This window comes from Panthera onca, chromosome C1, assembly GCF_046562875.1.
Source record: "Panthera onca isolate mPanOnc1 chromosome C1, mPanOnc1 haplotype 2, whole genome shotgun sequence".
NCBI classification, from domain to species: domain Eukaryota; kingdom Metazoa; phylum Chordata; class Mammalia; order Carnivora; family Felidae; genus Panthera; species Panthera onca.
The window spans coordinates 142,167,796-142,184,592 of NC_138346.1; the positions used below are offsets into that span (position 1 = coordinate 142,167,796).

Sequence of the window (16,797 nt, forward strand, 5' to 3'; positions counted from 1 at the left end):
TACTTTTTTTTTTACAATATTAAAATAAATCATGAACATTTCACAATCCAAACAATTATGCCAGAAAAACAATTTTAAGCACATTTTGGGGAAAGTAAATTACTTGCAAAAAAAAAAAAAAATACACTGATGATAATGGGCAGATATTTTCTAAATGCAACAAAAACTTAAAAGTAAATAGAAATTCTCCGTAAGTGGATTTTACTTATAGTTCTTCATTCTCAAAATACTAATATTTGAAAAGCTAAATATAAAGATCCAATATTAGCCACTTGAAAAACTCTTCTATGAAGTATTAAAAAATGAAAAACTCTTCCCAATGCATTAAACAAACTGGCATCACAGGAACTGCTATAGTTCAAAACACTTTTTGAATTTAAATATGTCAAGGGTAACATTTCTACCTTAGTTATAAGGTTTTTTTAAAAAATGTACAGACACATTAGAAACCCATTATCAAAACAATGAGTCACCCAGATTCAAGTTTCCCATACATATTTCTTAACAGACACAAATACATGGGTTGAATGGTGCTTTGAAAACGGAGTGTCTACTTTTCAGTTTTTCTGAAATCCATATGCTCAATAAGCAACACTAAAAATATAACGTCAATTTTTAGAAAGAAAACTAGATAAAATTTTTCTTTCTGAAAATATAAAAGGATATAGCCAGAGTGCTCTCATACAGTATATATACTACTCGTGCGGTATGTACCACACATATATACACTAATGGTGTGTGTGTGTGTGTGTCTGTGTGTGTCCGTCCCACATGAGGTGGGTTAGCAGGGCTCTGCAACTGGCAATGCATCTACCAAACATACCAAGTAAACACACGTGTGCATACGTGTCCATGCACACACGCACGCACACACACACACACACACACACACTCCTTGTGACCTGTAATATGCAATTTGGCTTTACAAAGCTAATCTTCAATTAATCTTCATTCATTCATGGCTTGCAACCTCTAAAATTTTTATTTTTCCCTGTTTTCTAAATCACGATGTTTAAAGAAGGGGGATGTCAGGTAGAAGAATTTCACATAAAAAATATGAACTTTAATAAATAACTGACAAAAATATCTACCCCTTATCTCCAATGAATTGGCTGTATATATTAATGGTTATGATGATAAGAAAGATGACATTTGCTATCCAGTAGCTTTCCAATTAAGCTTAACATTCTTTAGACTGTCAGTAGTTTCAGGGAACAAAAAGCACAACTTATTTTAGGATCACAAAATTCCTGGTAAAAAGGTTAACAAGTTTAAGTTTTAAAAAGATATTCATGGTCTTCTTTAATATTATTAAGACAAAATTATATAGAGCACAAGAAACAAAATATGTAGAATATTTGAATTTATCTTTTATAATTTTCCCCAGCTAAATTTCTAAGTGAAATAAAAATTATTTTTCCAGTTTATGTATTAATATGCTTCAGAGAAAACATTAAGATAATTATAACTGAAATATCGAATGGTTCAGGTTTTAGTTAGTCTAGTTTTATATCAATTATAAAATTAATTTATGGTACACTAACCTTAGATTTAGGGATACAAAAAACTCAAGTTCTTTGTAAAATATTAGAAAAATATTCAAGTTTTCTTTTAAGTAAGTCATGTTCAATACATAAATATCTTCCTCTCATATACAATTATCATGTATCTATAACTAGAAAATTTCACATACCCCCCCATACCTTAATAAATACACAAGGGAACTAAAAAGGAAATTAGGCAATTAAAATGATTAGATTTTAAATATAATATAAATATAAATTATTAAAATTATTAGATTTCTTTTAAAGATAGGAAAATACTGATAACTGTATTCTGAATAAATAAAAAGCTTACAAATATGACTATGAAGTCTTTCAGACCATGAATAATTTAGACAGATAATATGGACTTGTTATTGCTAGATAAATCTACTTCCAAAAAAAAAGGATTACCCAACAATCTCAAATGAAACAGTTATATAGTAAAAAATATTTGTTTCTATATTAAATAGTTAAGTTGAGGTGTGCACCAATTATCCATTAATGGTTAGCTCCTGATTTCACATAAGGAAAACTATACACCATCATCCCTCAGAAAAGGTCTAATGGTATCAACCATCAAATTCAAAAACACTGGTCCAATATAACATTTCTCAGATCCTTAAAAATATTAGGAACTTTATATAGAAAAAAAAAAAAAGAAAAATTATAATTTTTTAGAAAGCCAAAAGCAGATATTCAGGAAAAACAATAGGTCGCCTGGGTGGCTCAGTTGGTTAAAGCATCTGACTCTCGATTCCAGCTCAGGTTATGATCTCACAGTTCGTGAGTTTGAGCCCCATGTCAGGCTCACCCCGGACAGTGCAGAACCTGCTTGGGATTCATTCTTTCTTTCTTTCTCTCTCTCTCTCTCTCTCTCTCTCTCTCTCTCTCTCTCTCTCTCTTTCTGCCCCTCCCCCACTAATGCTCTCTCAAAAATAAATATTTTAAAAATATAATATTAACAAAAAACAATGTAGCAAACATAGTTCAAAACAAGAGTTTCTGATTTGAATGGTACAACTCATCAGCTTTAAAAATCCTTAAGACTTGGGGCACCTGGGTGGCTTAGCTGGTTGAGCGTCTGACTTTGACTTGGGTCATGATCTCACAGTTTATGAGTTCGAGCCCCAAATCAGGCTTGCTGCTGTCAGACTACCAGAGCACAGCCCGCTTCTAATTCTCTTTTCTCCCTTCCCTAACCCTCCCCAACTTGCACCCTCTCAAAAATAAACATTAAAAATAAGAGAATTCTATCTCTCTCAGTTTTGCTTTATTGTACACCAATTTGTATGCACAGGTCCTTTTACAAAAAAACAAAAAACAAAAAACAAAACCAAAAAACAAAAATTTCCCCCCAAAATACCTTAAGACTTATTTTGTAAGTGAATGGACTGACATGTAAATCCATGTTTAAAAAAAAAAAAAAAACAAAAAAACAAAAAAAAAAAAAACCTGGCTTCTTAAAGCTTCTCTTCTTTTTTGGGGAGCCTAGGTGGCTCAGTAGGTTAAGCATCTGACTTCTGCTCAGGTCATGATCTCATGGTTCTTGAGTTTGAGCCCCGCATTGGGCTCTCTACTGGCAGTGCAGAGCCTGCCTGGGATTCTCTTTCTACGTCTCTCTGCCCCTCCCCTGCTCACTCTCTCTCTCTCAAAAATAAAAACATTTAGGGGCACCTGGGTGGCTCAGTCGGTTAAGCGTCTGACTTTGGCTCAGGTCATGATCTCACAGTTTGTTGAGTTCCAGCCCCACGTGAGGCTCTGTACTGACAGCTCAAAGTCTGGAGTCTGCTTCGGATTCTGTCTCACTCTCTCTCTGCCCCTGCCCTACTCACAGTCTGTCTGTCTCTCTCTTTCTCTCTCAAAAATAAAACAAAAGCAGTAAAAAAAAAATTTTTTAATGAAAATAAAAATAAAAAAATAAATTATTTTTTAAGAAGTTCTTCTTTTTGGATTTTCCTATATTGAGAAAATTCTTAACTGGAAGAAAAATATCTCCATAGGTTAATTTTGAAATAGAATCTGATAAACTAAATACCAATCAAAATGAAAAATGTCGGGGCCCCTGGATGGCAGTTAAGCGTCCAACTTTGCTCAGGTCATGATCTTGTGGTTCATGAGTTCAAGCCTCTGTGCTGATAGCTCAGAGCCTGGAGCCTGCTTCAGATTCTGTCTCCCTCTCCCTTTGCCTCTCCCTTGCTCATGCTGTCTTTCTCTGTCTCAAAAATAAACACTAAAAAAGAAAAATGTCAATGCCAAGATTGTAATAAACTTTCCTTTCTGCTCTATCCTCCAATATCCTAGTCGATTTATCTGTCATATTTTCTACCTTACATATTGCTTTTTCTCCTTTGGTACGGTAATAACAAAAGTAGGAGGATTTTGACCTTCTGGAACTGGCTCCCCCAAAACAATGTTCTAATATTTAAAACTAAAGCAGTAAGTGGAAATAAGACAAATAATAACTAAGCAGATACTTTTAAGTTCTACAATTTTATAAAATGTAGATTTTATAATTCCACCTATAACTTATTCAATAAAAATGAAGAGGTCACATATTTAAACTTCTCTCTCCAAAGCTCACAGTTCTAACTGCCTAAATTTCACACAACTATTTGATATCTCTGTAACTATACTGTATAGATTACTGTTAACTGGATCTGGTAGACTCAATGTGTAAGATACAGAAACAATTACAAAAATATAGCTGCTAAACAGTCATTTTTCATAACAGCAGAATATTTAATAAAATCTAAATCATCATAGAGAACAAAGATGGGAATTCTGCCCTCCTAAGTCAGGCAAAAGAAAATCCCTAATGATTTCTTAAGTGTTTCCAACAAGTGTTAAGGGCTTTTAAAAATGAATACAGGTTACCTGTACTGTATAATACAGACTCATTCCTACTGGCTTTTCAGAATATCATTAATTACCTATATCATCATTCAACACAGAAGTAGGTAAGATAGATGTAAAAATGTTCATGACAGTATAGGAAAAAAGGAAGTCCAAAAAGGGACATCATATACTAGAACATGTCTACTGCATTACTGACATCACTTCAGGTTGTCATAGTGTTTTAATGAAAATGCAAATAATGTCATCTTGCCCTAAATGAATATATCTTGTTCTACATGTGGCCAAAAGAGAAACTCAACTCTACATGTGGCCAAAAGAGAAACTCAACTAGACAGAGAAGAAAAGAATCGAAAAAGAACGCAAGCAGGAAGGCAGAGAGGAAGGGAGGAAGAGGGAAGGTGGGGGAAGAATGGCAAGAACAAGAGTAAGCCCAACTATAGTATATCACTGTTAATGATTAGATTTTTTAATGGCACTGATAGATTGAGTTCTCATCTGTGGGCTATCACACCTATGTTTTTCATATGTCCAAACAAATGTTCAAATTTCATAAATATATCTAAACTATGAGCTATGAATATTACAAACACATCCTTAAAATCAAATATAAACAAGAGAAATTAGTTTCACTAACATAATGGAATAACACTACTATTTATCAGTAGTATAATAGGTGTTGCTAAAAAATAGCTTGATATTTGATTTTTACAATTCTAAAATTTTTCATTTACAGAATAACTTTAGTTTTGAGTAAATACCAAAAACTGGGCAATTAAAAAAAATATTTTGGTAAAAAAATACTTTTTTTTTAAGCTCAAGAACACAAATGCCATGTAAACATTACTCAGTAATATCTAGTATTTTATAGGCAAATAATTTACAAAATATCTTCTAATGTATTATCTTAATATGATCTAGAATCTTGATATTTAACATGCCTATCTTTAATTTCTTATTTAACTACTGGAAACTGTGTTTTATACTTCTAAAAGTAGGGAAATTAAAAATTGAATTTGATTTTTTTATCGACAACAAAATACTTTATAAATTGGCAGAAGTCATCATTAGTGACAAAGTATTGCATGAGTTAACTGCAGTGACAAATTACTGAAAGTCTTAAAAATGTAAATACATTACAAGACAATGGTGGACATATGATTTCACATAAACAAAAAAATAGCTAATATGATTGTACCCAGCACCCTCTTTATAATACCATTCTTTTATGGTTGCGCATTTCAAATGTTATAAAGAGGAGTTATTTTTAACTTGAGGGCAGCTATACTTAATTCTGTGGTCTTTTTAAACTACATATTTACAGGAGAGAGCCTTATAATGAGGGTGGAGAGTATTAAAAGCCACACTACACACACAATAGGCCATCATGCATTTTAACCCATTATTAAACTTACCCCTCTTTTGAGACTTCTGAAAGAAGGAATTCTGGGCTTCCCTGTTTTTATTTCATTCATACAATAATGCACGGGCTCAATGGAGAATGTGAGAAACTGGGACCCATTAGGAGTACTGGATGTGAATAAACTAGTAGGGGTTAAGGGTGGGGACTGTGGCTAATATGGAAATAAAGAAAGGAATCAATAAGCCAAATGTGCATAGTTTTCTCCTAAATGAAAATTCTATTTTTGGCAACATACTTTTCACATAATAAATCTCAAAGTTTTCTATAAAAATGTTATAAGAATATTAACATAGTTTTGCCAAAACGGTCATTTTAAGAAGTCAAATTCACTTTAAGAAATGTACCATTTCATTTGATCACTTTTTACAAAATGACATTAAAAATATAGAGTACACAAATTATAATGTCAGAGAAAGCAATATGACCTACATAAAAAAAATTCTCTTCTAATTTCTAGGACATTAGCACTACCTAACTGGTTATACTTAACCTGCACTTGTCAGAGATAAAGGCAACAGCTACAGGTAAAGTTATCTAAATAGATAATATATATTAAAACTGCAACTAATTATTATCACAAATAGGCAAAAAGTTTTCATTACATTTGTGGTTTTTCTCTCAGACTGTTTCTATTTCATCTTCATTGCACCTCATTTAAAAAAAAAAAAAAACTTCAGCAGTCCTGGTTTTTCTAAGCTTTCCTATCTACTCTGATTTGACTTAAAAAAAAAAGTCTCACCTCTCAACTTCTCACCTGGAAAATATTAAAAGCATGAATAATGCTTGAGTTAATTATAAGTGTACTTCTGAAGAGATTAATAGGTATATTATGAGTTAAATTTATCTGTATTCTTATGTCTAGATCAGAAAAATGAATTAAAGTCACCTATACTTTAATAAATAGAGCATATCAGATTAAAAGTACATATCTATTCCCATACTAGATAGACACTATTATAAGCACTACATTGGTAGGATTAAGCACTCATCTATTCCATTTGCTCATGCTGCTGAACTAGATTTATCTAACATATACAGCACATCAAAAAATGGGTTCCAACAAGAAGTTAAGAGAGATTCTCTTAGTAAACTGGAGATTTTTAAACTTCAAATAACCACAAACATTGGGCCCCTCCCATTAAACATTCACATGGATGATAAAAATAACTTCATTAGTACGATCTATAAGACCTAATGTGACATTTATTATTGCTATAGTCAATCATTCATTCTAATAGAGAACTGCAATTTTGGTGGTCTTATAGTTAGATCACAACGTTTCCTTAGAAATTCTGATTGAAACTACATACAAGTGAAATTTCAAAAGCATATAATTCAAGAGGTATTAACAACTATTTAACATTTTTACTCATTAAGTGGTGGTCAAATGTTATTTAACTCCAGAAATAATTTTTACTATTAAAATACAAAACTATGTTTCTAATAAGTGAAAAGTTAACTGAATCATTCAGATAAAAATACTTATTCTCTATTAATAGTAAGCCATTATCCACTCAACACCTACATTGATTTAAATGACACACTAAAATAAAACTATTAGCATAGAGGAATTTCATGACTTTTACCTTTGGCTTCTTTCCAAAGAGCCACAACTTGCCCTTGGCCTTTCCTACTGTGGTTTTGGCATCCATCTTCCCACTTTCCTGTTTGGATGCACTGATAGTCCCATCAGAAATGGTTCTATAAATATGTTGACTGTAATCTTCAAATGGAAAATCTCCTGGAGGTTCAAATCCAGACTTAAAGGAGTCCACTACCATTTGAGAGTCCTACACGTAAGAAACATGTTTTTAAAATCATTTCATTTATTTTTAATACTGTTAGCTGTTAAAAATTTACTCAAGGAAACAACCAGCAAAAATTTAAAGGAAATAATTCTACAGATAATAATTAAAGGTTAAAGCGAATAATTTCTTCTGGTGGATTAGTAATAAGCCTTAAATATTTTAATCCCAATAAAATACGAATTTATAATCAAATTAACATTTTATTAGTTTGTAATATTCATGAAGTGTTTTCATTCCACAACTTCAACCCACTGAAATTCATCTGAGGACAAGTTAGTTGATAAGAAAGATCTAACTTTCTTAGAATAGGAATACAGGAAGAGGTTGTTCTCAAGTAGAAATTCTAAGAAGTTTCAGAGAAAAAGGCTTTTTGCTTTACATGATATCTACAAAAAGTTGATCTTTGAAACAGGGGAAAAGGCATCTATGTAAAAGAGTAAGAGGTAGAAAGGCTTTCATGCATCCAACAGGGGAAAAGATAAAATATACTGAAGACAGTTGGGAATGTTAACTGAACAATGGAGAAAGATCTCACAAACAATACTAAATACAAAAAGAAACTTTAAAAATATAAAGTTCTATTTCCCCTAAAACTTTAAAACTCACATAACTATACTATATATTGTCTTTGGAAGTACATACCACTATCCAAATGTTCTTCTGACACCTTAAACTCATTATTTTCAAACAGAATACTTTATCTCTTATAAACTCCTCCTGTTTAAAACCCTTCTCTTTTATTCCCTATTTCTGTTCATTGTACATTTTGCCTTTTACTCAAAAGTTATCTGTTAAGTCACACCTTAGTTTTGTCATTAACGCCACCCTACCAATCACTTGCTAAAGGATGAGAAGAATGAGAGAGAAGGGACCTAACTACATTTGTAACCTTGTAACCAGCCATACTGAAATAATAAATGTACTTCTGAATTTCTGATTAAAGAACCCTAAAATCCTTTTATTTTTAAAATTCAAGTCAAAATTCTATTTGTTACAGAAAAAAATCCTCATTAATACCAACTTGCTATGAAGACTAAAATATGTGGTATATATTTAGCACTCCCCCAACACTGGTTCTCTTCTCTTGCTCCTTCTTCATAACATAAATTTCTGCCAACTACCCTTTCTGGTCACTCAATCAACATTTATTGAGAAATGACCAGGTACAAGATTCTTGCTAGACCTTAATTAAGACAGGTTAGTGGATATACTTTCTCAAGGGGAGCAGGGCTATGCTGTTCCTTCTACTGCCCTTCCTTTTTGCCCATTACTCCATACACTACCCACAGTTCAAGTGCCAACTCTTCCATTAAAAAGCAATTCTTATAGTAACTTTATATCTATTTCTTTCTCTAAACTTTCACTAGAATAAGAGTACAACACAGTTTGTAACCTACAGTTCACAGGTTGTGTTATACTCTTGGAGTAGAACTGAAAATTTAGTCAGGGGAAAAGGAAGGATTAAAATTTTCTTTCAAAACAACTAGAATTTTAGTGTTCAGAACAGTCTTAAAAGCCCAAAGGAGTCCATTGAGTGCCTGGGTGGCTCAGTCGTTTGGGCATCTGACTTCGGCTCAGGTCATGATCTCTCATTCCATGAGTTTGAGACCCATGTCAGGCTCTGTGCTGACAGCTCAGAGCCTGGGGCCTGCTTCGGATTCTGTCTCCCTCTCTCTCTCTGCCCCTCCCCTGCTCACGCTCTCTTTCATTCTTAAAAATAAATAAACATGGGGGAAAAAAAAAAAAGCCCAAAGCAGTCCAATCTATTGCCAGACTTCTACAGAATATAAAGTATAATCAGCTACCCATCAATTACTTCACCCCTTTCCCAATTCATTTCACCAACTGAAACTGCATATGCAAACCAAATACATTTATTCAAATATAATTATATAGCACTTACTCTTCTTTCATCAACTGATTTTGCGGCGAGAATCATTCCTTCCAAACACTTTGAAATGATAGGAATAACTTTGCGTTCTGAGTCTGCAAATCCTCTGTAACACTCACTGAGTTTAATAGTCCTTCGTTCATCCATTTCTTGTAGTTGCTAATAATCAGAATTTTTTTAAAAAAAGGGAATATTAAATTTTCTTTTCATTCTGACGCAACCCCACCCCCCAAATTAGGATTCTACACTAACAGTCACACTGTTGTTAATACCTTTTCAACAGTCTTACAGTACTTAAAACCTGAGACTTGTTACATAACACAAGGGGAAAAAAAAAAAAAAAAAAAAATCAAGCCTTTCAGCACATCCTAAACCAGGTGACACTGGTTTTCAAATATTATAAAGGGATCCCCTAACAGGCTACCAGCTCCCTACCTCATACCACCTCCACCTTTCCATTCTTCAGTCAGAGCAGTTGTCTATGCTTCCAGGAAAAGCTGCACTCGAAAACAGAATTTTGATGGGTTTTTTTTTCTTTCTTTTTAAGCAATTAGCCTGTAACATATATAAATCTGAGAGTTCTAAGTCCTTAAATTAGTTCAGATTACTTTGGTAAGATCTCGCTGGATTAAGGATCCATAGTTGACTGAATACCAACAGGTACTCAGACCTACCAGTCAGTCTACTGCTCAGTAACTATCAAAGGATTGGGGATACAAGATGAAAACAGGAAGCCAAAAGGTGAAAGTGGTACATACAATGGAATCCCCACAATTCAAAAATTTACTGGCACATGCCCCTAAGAATTATGCTATGACAAGTGAAGCCAAATAACTTACAGGCATTTTTGACCCCTTAATATTTGCCGACACTACTAACCTTTTTCTCCTAGGACACAGCTACACTGTTCAAGTCCCCACACTCCCACAGCCTTTATACCAGCTTTTCCTCTCTACTTCCCAAAGCTTGTGGATTTACTCTGACACCCACATTTTCACAAAGGAACTGTTCCCAGCATTACAAAATGGCAAGACTGGGGGCACCTAGGTGGCTCAGTCAGTTAAGTGTCTGACTTCGGCTCACGTCGTGATCTCGTAGTTCACACATTCTAGCCCCACATTGGGCTCTGTGCTGATGGCTCAAAGCCTGGAGCCTGTTTAGGATTCTGTGTCTCTCTCTCTCCCTCTGCACCACCCCCCCATCCCCACCCTCCAGCGCCATCCCACTCATTCTCTCTTAAAAATAAATAAACACTGAAAAAAAAAAATGGCAAGACTGCTCCATAGCAAGGTTCAAACAAAAGGATTAAGCACAAAACACCGTTTTGGTCTCCCCAGAACATAATGGCTTGGCTGGAGAGCCTAGAAAAGCACCACTGAGTGATGATGACTAGATGCTAGTCATGAGGCTAGATGCTCTGGATTAAATGACTGGAATATGATACCCACTCTAGGCCACCCTCTCTAACTATGCTTCCTTTGTACTGCTAATTTGCCTTACAACAAAGAAGAAAATATATCTGGGCTGACAACTCTTTCCACATAAGCTCTGCTCTCCCAGATACTACTTTCAACACTCTTTCAATCCCTTTACTCTAATTTCTCTTCTTTCTAGAATAAGCAGTAACATAACTTAACCCTCATATAAATTCTGGGTCTTTACCTCAGGCTGTTTGGCAACTGTTTATCATCAAGTGATGACGGATGGAATTTGTAAGCAAACTCACGGCCTGAATTACATTTATGATCTGGCAACTAGGAAGACAAGCAGGCAAAAACCAGGCTAGCAAATACATTTCATAAGATTTATTTCTGCCACCTGGGGTAATGCCAGTAACTCTGGTATAGTGTCAAAAAGCTACATCCCAATTCTAGGTAAGCAGCTTACCAAGAACAATTCCAGTGAATCCCCCCTATGTCCTAATACTCAATGATACAGTATTAAAATTTATCTAGAAAATGTCGTTGTTTTACTGGACTGTTTATTACACTAATAATTATTCAGTAGGAAAATTCGTGATTTCAAAGTTAGGAAATATTTACTTTTCAAATCTATAATCATAAAAGAAGTTCTTATCACTAGTCCTGATGACTAGTGAATCTAGAAACATCCTGGTTGATGCCTCAAATTTAAAAGTTTCACATATAAAAAGACTAGCTCTTCCAACTCTAAAACTAGATTAATTTCATATATCTAAACTTTACCTTGTAAATTTGAGGAATCACTACGTAGAAATGTTTGTGCTGTTCTCCATTAAAGTTTTGTAATTGTGCCGCATATTCATTTTTATTTTCATCAGCCATATGTGTACGCAGATTCAACTGCTGTTTGGCCTAGAGACAAATTGGTCCACATCATTACCAACACAAATAACAACAACAACAAAATGAAACCTGATTCATTTTTCTAAAAGTTATGCTAAACCTAGACTTTTTCTAACTATTAATATCATTTAAAATTTAAGGAGATGCTTGCATATCTTATGGACAGAGCACTCTCCTATTGCAGTAATCCTTTTCCCTTTTTGCAACAGTCCTTCCCTTTGCAATAATCTGTTCAAATAAAGTTTCTCCTTACCAAATCCAGACTTTTTTAAAATTAAACAAATGACAACATTATGGCTTGACCTGCAACAGTATGCTCTTAACCAGAAGACGAAAAACACCATAGAAATACTTTAGACAGTTAAGTTATAGTAAAACATTTAAAACATGATCCACTTATATGCAACTCAGAACCACAGTGAAACACTAATGATTAAATATATGATTTTTGGATATGGTAATACTCAACAATGATTTCAGTCTCTATACAAAACCAAAGGTACTTTCAGGAATGATTATTTAGAATATAGTTCTGTTCATCTCAAGCTCTTAGAGAAATGCTTTTTGAATAGGTCACATCAGCATCATCTGCATTGGTAAGAACATTAGAATACTAACATAAAATCATTAATTCTAGATTTATTGGAGGGGAATCTAAGTAAATTTCTCAATTACTCTAAAGTAATAAGAAAAAAAAGTAAGAATTGAACTCCATTTTTCACAGTGCTCCAAGGAACCAATCATGTTATATGAGAGTGCTCTGGAAGTTGTAAAACACATTAATACACTTTATTGTTCTAATTCCATTTTCTACAAAATGTAGTCTCTAACCTTCTAACAGTAGGTCCACAAGTTAGTTCTTCTGAACTCAGAAACAAACTGACCTGTGGAAATACACAGTAGCCAAGATAATAGAGAAGCCCACAAAAAAAAAAAATTTAATCTACAGTGTACTTGAAGATTCTAATACTTAAGTACTATGGAAACTAAACACCATAGCCCGAAGTATTTCTACAGAAAAATACATTTGAAGTTCTGGGACCTTAAGTACACATTCATTTACTTCTTCCCCCTTTCTCCCTGTTCCCACAAACTATGATGGAATAGAGGAATCCAAATTATTCCCTACCCACAATGGTCAGGCGAAACGGCTCCTGTTCTAAGTCACTGGCTGTGATTCCTAAAGCCTAGGGCAAAGGTTCCAGCAGGGCATAGAGGAGTGTAAAGCTAGAAACTAGAACAATTGAAGCCCCCCTGTGGGCTTCATACTTAACTGCCTTTTTTAAAAATATTACATTAACTTTTTTTTTAATTTTTAATTGTTGTAAAACACACAATATCATCTTAATTGACCATCTTAATCATTTTTAGGTGACCAGTTCAGGAGTGTTATGGTATACTCACATTGTTACGCAACTGCCTTTCTTTTCTTTAGAAAGATCAGTAATAGGCTTGCTCCTTCTTCACTTTTTTTTTTTTAACTTTTATCAGTAATTGCTCAATTGAAACTATGTTCCTTTCTCCTACCTGTCACTTACAAGAGAATCCCTCTACTCTAGTTCCTAAAGCAAATCCTCAAAGTTTTCCTAATTCTCTAATAAGTAAGGAGGTTGCAAACAAAGGAATATAAAAAGGAAACTATAAACGTTAAAATTCTTAAGTTAGGTCAAACTATTAACATATTCTATCTAGATTTCAAAATGTCTAATTAGTCTTTAAAGAGATCTCTGTAGACAAAATAAAAAACATAAGTTAAATGAGAGTCCAGTTAGAGTCCCTTATCTTGCCTAGTACCTAAGCTATGTATTCCAATCAATGTTTGATAATAAGTCAAAGGAGTTTTTAAGGAGTGTCAACCAGCAAGCAAGCCTCCCATGTATACAACAGTGTTTGCAACTGTTGTGATCCACATTTTTATCAAATAATAACACATTATGTGCATGACATGATGCTAGGAAGGAAATGAATATATGGATGATCAAAATCAGGGTCCAAAAATCTTAACCGCAGAGTTAAGTCTAATAATTGATACAGATGTACACACGCATCTAAAATACCAACAGTACAAGTTATGAGACACATGTTCTCATATCACACCATATGTGAAAAGACATGGGGTTAACCATAAACCCAATGGGAGTCCATCCAAACAATGTGGTTGCTCAAAAAAAAAAAAAAAAAAATCGATATACATTTAGGCCATAATTAACATAAATTTGGTGTTCAAAATGAGTGAGGTAATCAAACTCTGGACTGATCAGACCATTATCTGGATTATTACATCCAACTGGAAGTTAACATAATTTAGGTGGGATACTGACAAATTAACAGGTATCCAAAGGAAAACAGTCATAATGAAAAGTGACTTAAAGCCATTTCCTCAGTAGAATAAAGAAATACAATGGTTCATCTAGGGACAGAGAATCTGCTATGAATATCTAAAGAGCTTTATGTAGAAAATACAGAATACTTTCCCAGTACCTCAAAGAAACTAAAACTAAACACAGCGATCAGTGGGATCAATATAAGGAAATGCTAGAGTTGGAAAAATCAAAAAAAGAACAAACTGCCTTAAGTCTGTGTATTTCCAATGACAAGGGACTTAACTATCATTAGAGGTATAAAAAGTCATTAAGAAATAGGGTAGAAAAAAATAAAACCCTCACAAGTTATACTAGAAGGACTTTAAGATAATTGTAATCTGAATTTTATATAATTTTATGGCTTTAAGTGGTAAAGAAAATGGAATGCAGAAAATTACCCCTCTCAAATGTCCAATGTTCTAAGATAAAGAACATACAGCAAAGAAGGAAAAGCTAAGCAGCAGTAGTTAAGGGCTGATCCTTACAAATAGTTATGTTATAAAACATCTGGCCCAGAATCAGCGACGAACAGCTCAGTTTTCCAAAATGAATGAAAGAATGAATGAAACAAAAACATAAATAGCTAACTAACACCACATACTTCTGACACTTTTATCTTGTTTTGCCTTGGGTCAAGTTAGGGAAGCACACTACCCAACCCCCATTTGCATACCCCATCAACATACCTTAGACTTCCTATTCTGTTTTGGAATAGGATAGAAACTCATTCTTTTTTTTTTTTTTTAGTTTAGAAATTCATTCTCAATAGCAATTATATCTTTCCTATGCATTCTGAATGCAGTTAAGACATTACAATAAAATAAACACAATCCGACTAACATGTGATTTGAAGTACACAAATATTTGTATATTTTAGATTTAGACGTAGTGTTTCTCTTGGAGAAATCTAATACCAATACAAATATTACAATTACCCTCCACATGCAAGTAATAATATTTTTATATCAAAGTCAGTTTGGATTATTTCTTACCTTTTCAACATCTGCCTTGGTTGCGTTAGTATCATTATCCAATCTTTCATAACTCTGTTGTGCCTTTTCTGCCTCTCTACATTCTCTTTCAAATTTCTTTTTACTCTGTTTAAAAAATTAAAATATCACACTAAGAAATAAAATTTACCTCATAAATAACTTTAAAATGTTGCCACTGTACACTGTATAGAATTACACACTAAAAGTAAATTTTTTCTAAGGTAGAAAAGAAATTTTAGTATTACAAATAACCCATGTGACTTAAATATCAGACATTACAGACTGTGAAGGAAAAAAAAAAATCATAGGCATGCCTGAGTTAATATTATATACTTCATCTTTTGCTAGTAAGAAAAAAAATCACATGTATTTTGTAATTATTTATTATAAGCTCATCTTCAGAGGACTTTTTGGTTTGTGCGGTGTTTTGTGTTTGGTTTTGTATGTTTATTTGGTTGTTTTTGGTGTTTGCTTGTTTTTATTTTTTGTGGTGGGATGTGGGAATGTCCCTCCAAAGTGGTTTCCTACTGTTTGTTCCAGGTGTCTCAGAACTACCATTAGCCCAGAACTCGGCCTTTAAATTTTTTTTTATTTAATACAAATTGCTACGACTTGGTAAAAGCTACTCATAATAGAGCCATGCAATATATACCATATTTCCTTTCTTGCATACTTTTTAAAGTTTTTAAATACTTATTGGGGGGAGGGGCAGAGAGATGGAGACACAGAATCCGAAGCAGGTTCCAGGCTCTGAGCTGTCCGAAAAAAACAAACAAAACTTTTTTTTTTTTAATTCCTAGACTAAATTTGCTTAGTTTTCAATGTACTTTTTTACATACTTTTGTAAATGTACTTTTAAGTCAACTCTAGTTTACACAGTTCTTTAAAAATCTGTCCTCGGGGTGCCTGGGTGGCTTGATCGGATAAGCGTCCGACTTCGGCTCAGGTCATGATCTCACGGTCCGTGAGTTCAAGCCCTGCGTCGGGCTCTGTGCTGACAGCTCAGAGCCTGGAGCCTGTTTCAGATTCTGTGTCTCCCTCTCTCTCTGCCCCTCCCCTGTTCATGCTCTGTCTCTCTCTGTCTCAAAAATAAATAAACGTTAAAAAAAAATTTTTTTTTAAATCTGTCCTCAGTTAATTCAAACATATTCAGAATTCTATAAATTTTACTTTCTTGATGAGATCTCTTCCAAAGGCTTTGACCTATTGAAATTTGGATTGGTTACACCAAAGTGGACCTACTACATAGCTGTTACCCTGCAATTTTCCTTCACCATTATCAGAGATTCCTTTTACCTCTCCTTTGATTTGAATCTCCTATTTCCCAATTCCACACCTTCCCCCTTCTTGGTTCATTTCCTTATTTTGCTAGAACACATTCAGCAGTAGCTTCCTAGAAGATTTGTGGGAGCTAAGTCTCCATGGCCAAAAATAACTTTACCAACACTTTTAACTGATAAAATTTGGCTGGGTATGAAACTGTTGGAAACTGACTTCCTTCAGAAATGTAAAAGTGCTAACCACTCCACTAACTTCTAGTTTCCTGCTCCTATTCTGATTATTGATCCTTTGCATAAAACATGTTTGTTTTGGGGGTGT

The 16,797-nt window shown here is 33.8% G+C and overlaps 1 protein-coding gene across 7 annotated transcripts in view; it reads right to left on the bottom strand.

Moving 5' to 3' along the window:
* The window catches only part of FNBP1L (formin binding protein 1 like), a 122,699-nt gene that overhangs the window by 15,508 nt on the left and 90,394 nt on the right, over window positions 1–16,797 (bottom strand). For 4 of the 7 annotated variants that reach the window (XM_060623390.2, XM_078451651.2, XM_078451649.2 and 1 more), the window contains 5 exons: window positions 15,199–15,303; window positions 11,724–11,852; window positions 9,532–9,678; window positions 7,407–7,610; window positions 5,813–5,971 (listed from right to left, as the gene is read on the bottom strand). In XM_060623390.2, coding sequence (XP_060479373.1) covers window positions 5,813–5,971; window positions 7,407–7,610; window positions 9,532–9,678; window positions 11,724–11,852; window positions 15,199–15,303 — 744 coding nt within the window. The remainder of the gene's footprint in view (window positions 1–5,812; window positions 5,972–7,406; window positions 7,611–9,531; window positions 9,679–11,723; window positions 11,853–15,198; window positions 15,304–16,797) is intronic. The other 3 variants (XM_060623392.2, XM_078451650.2, XM_060623393.2) reach the window with 1 other exon arrangement.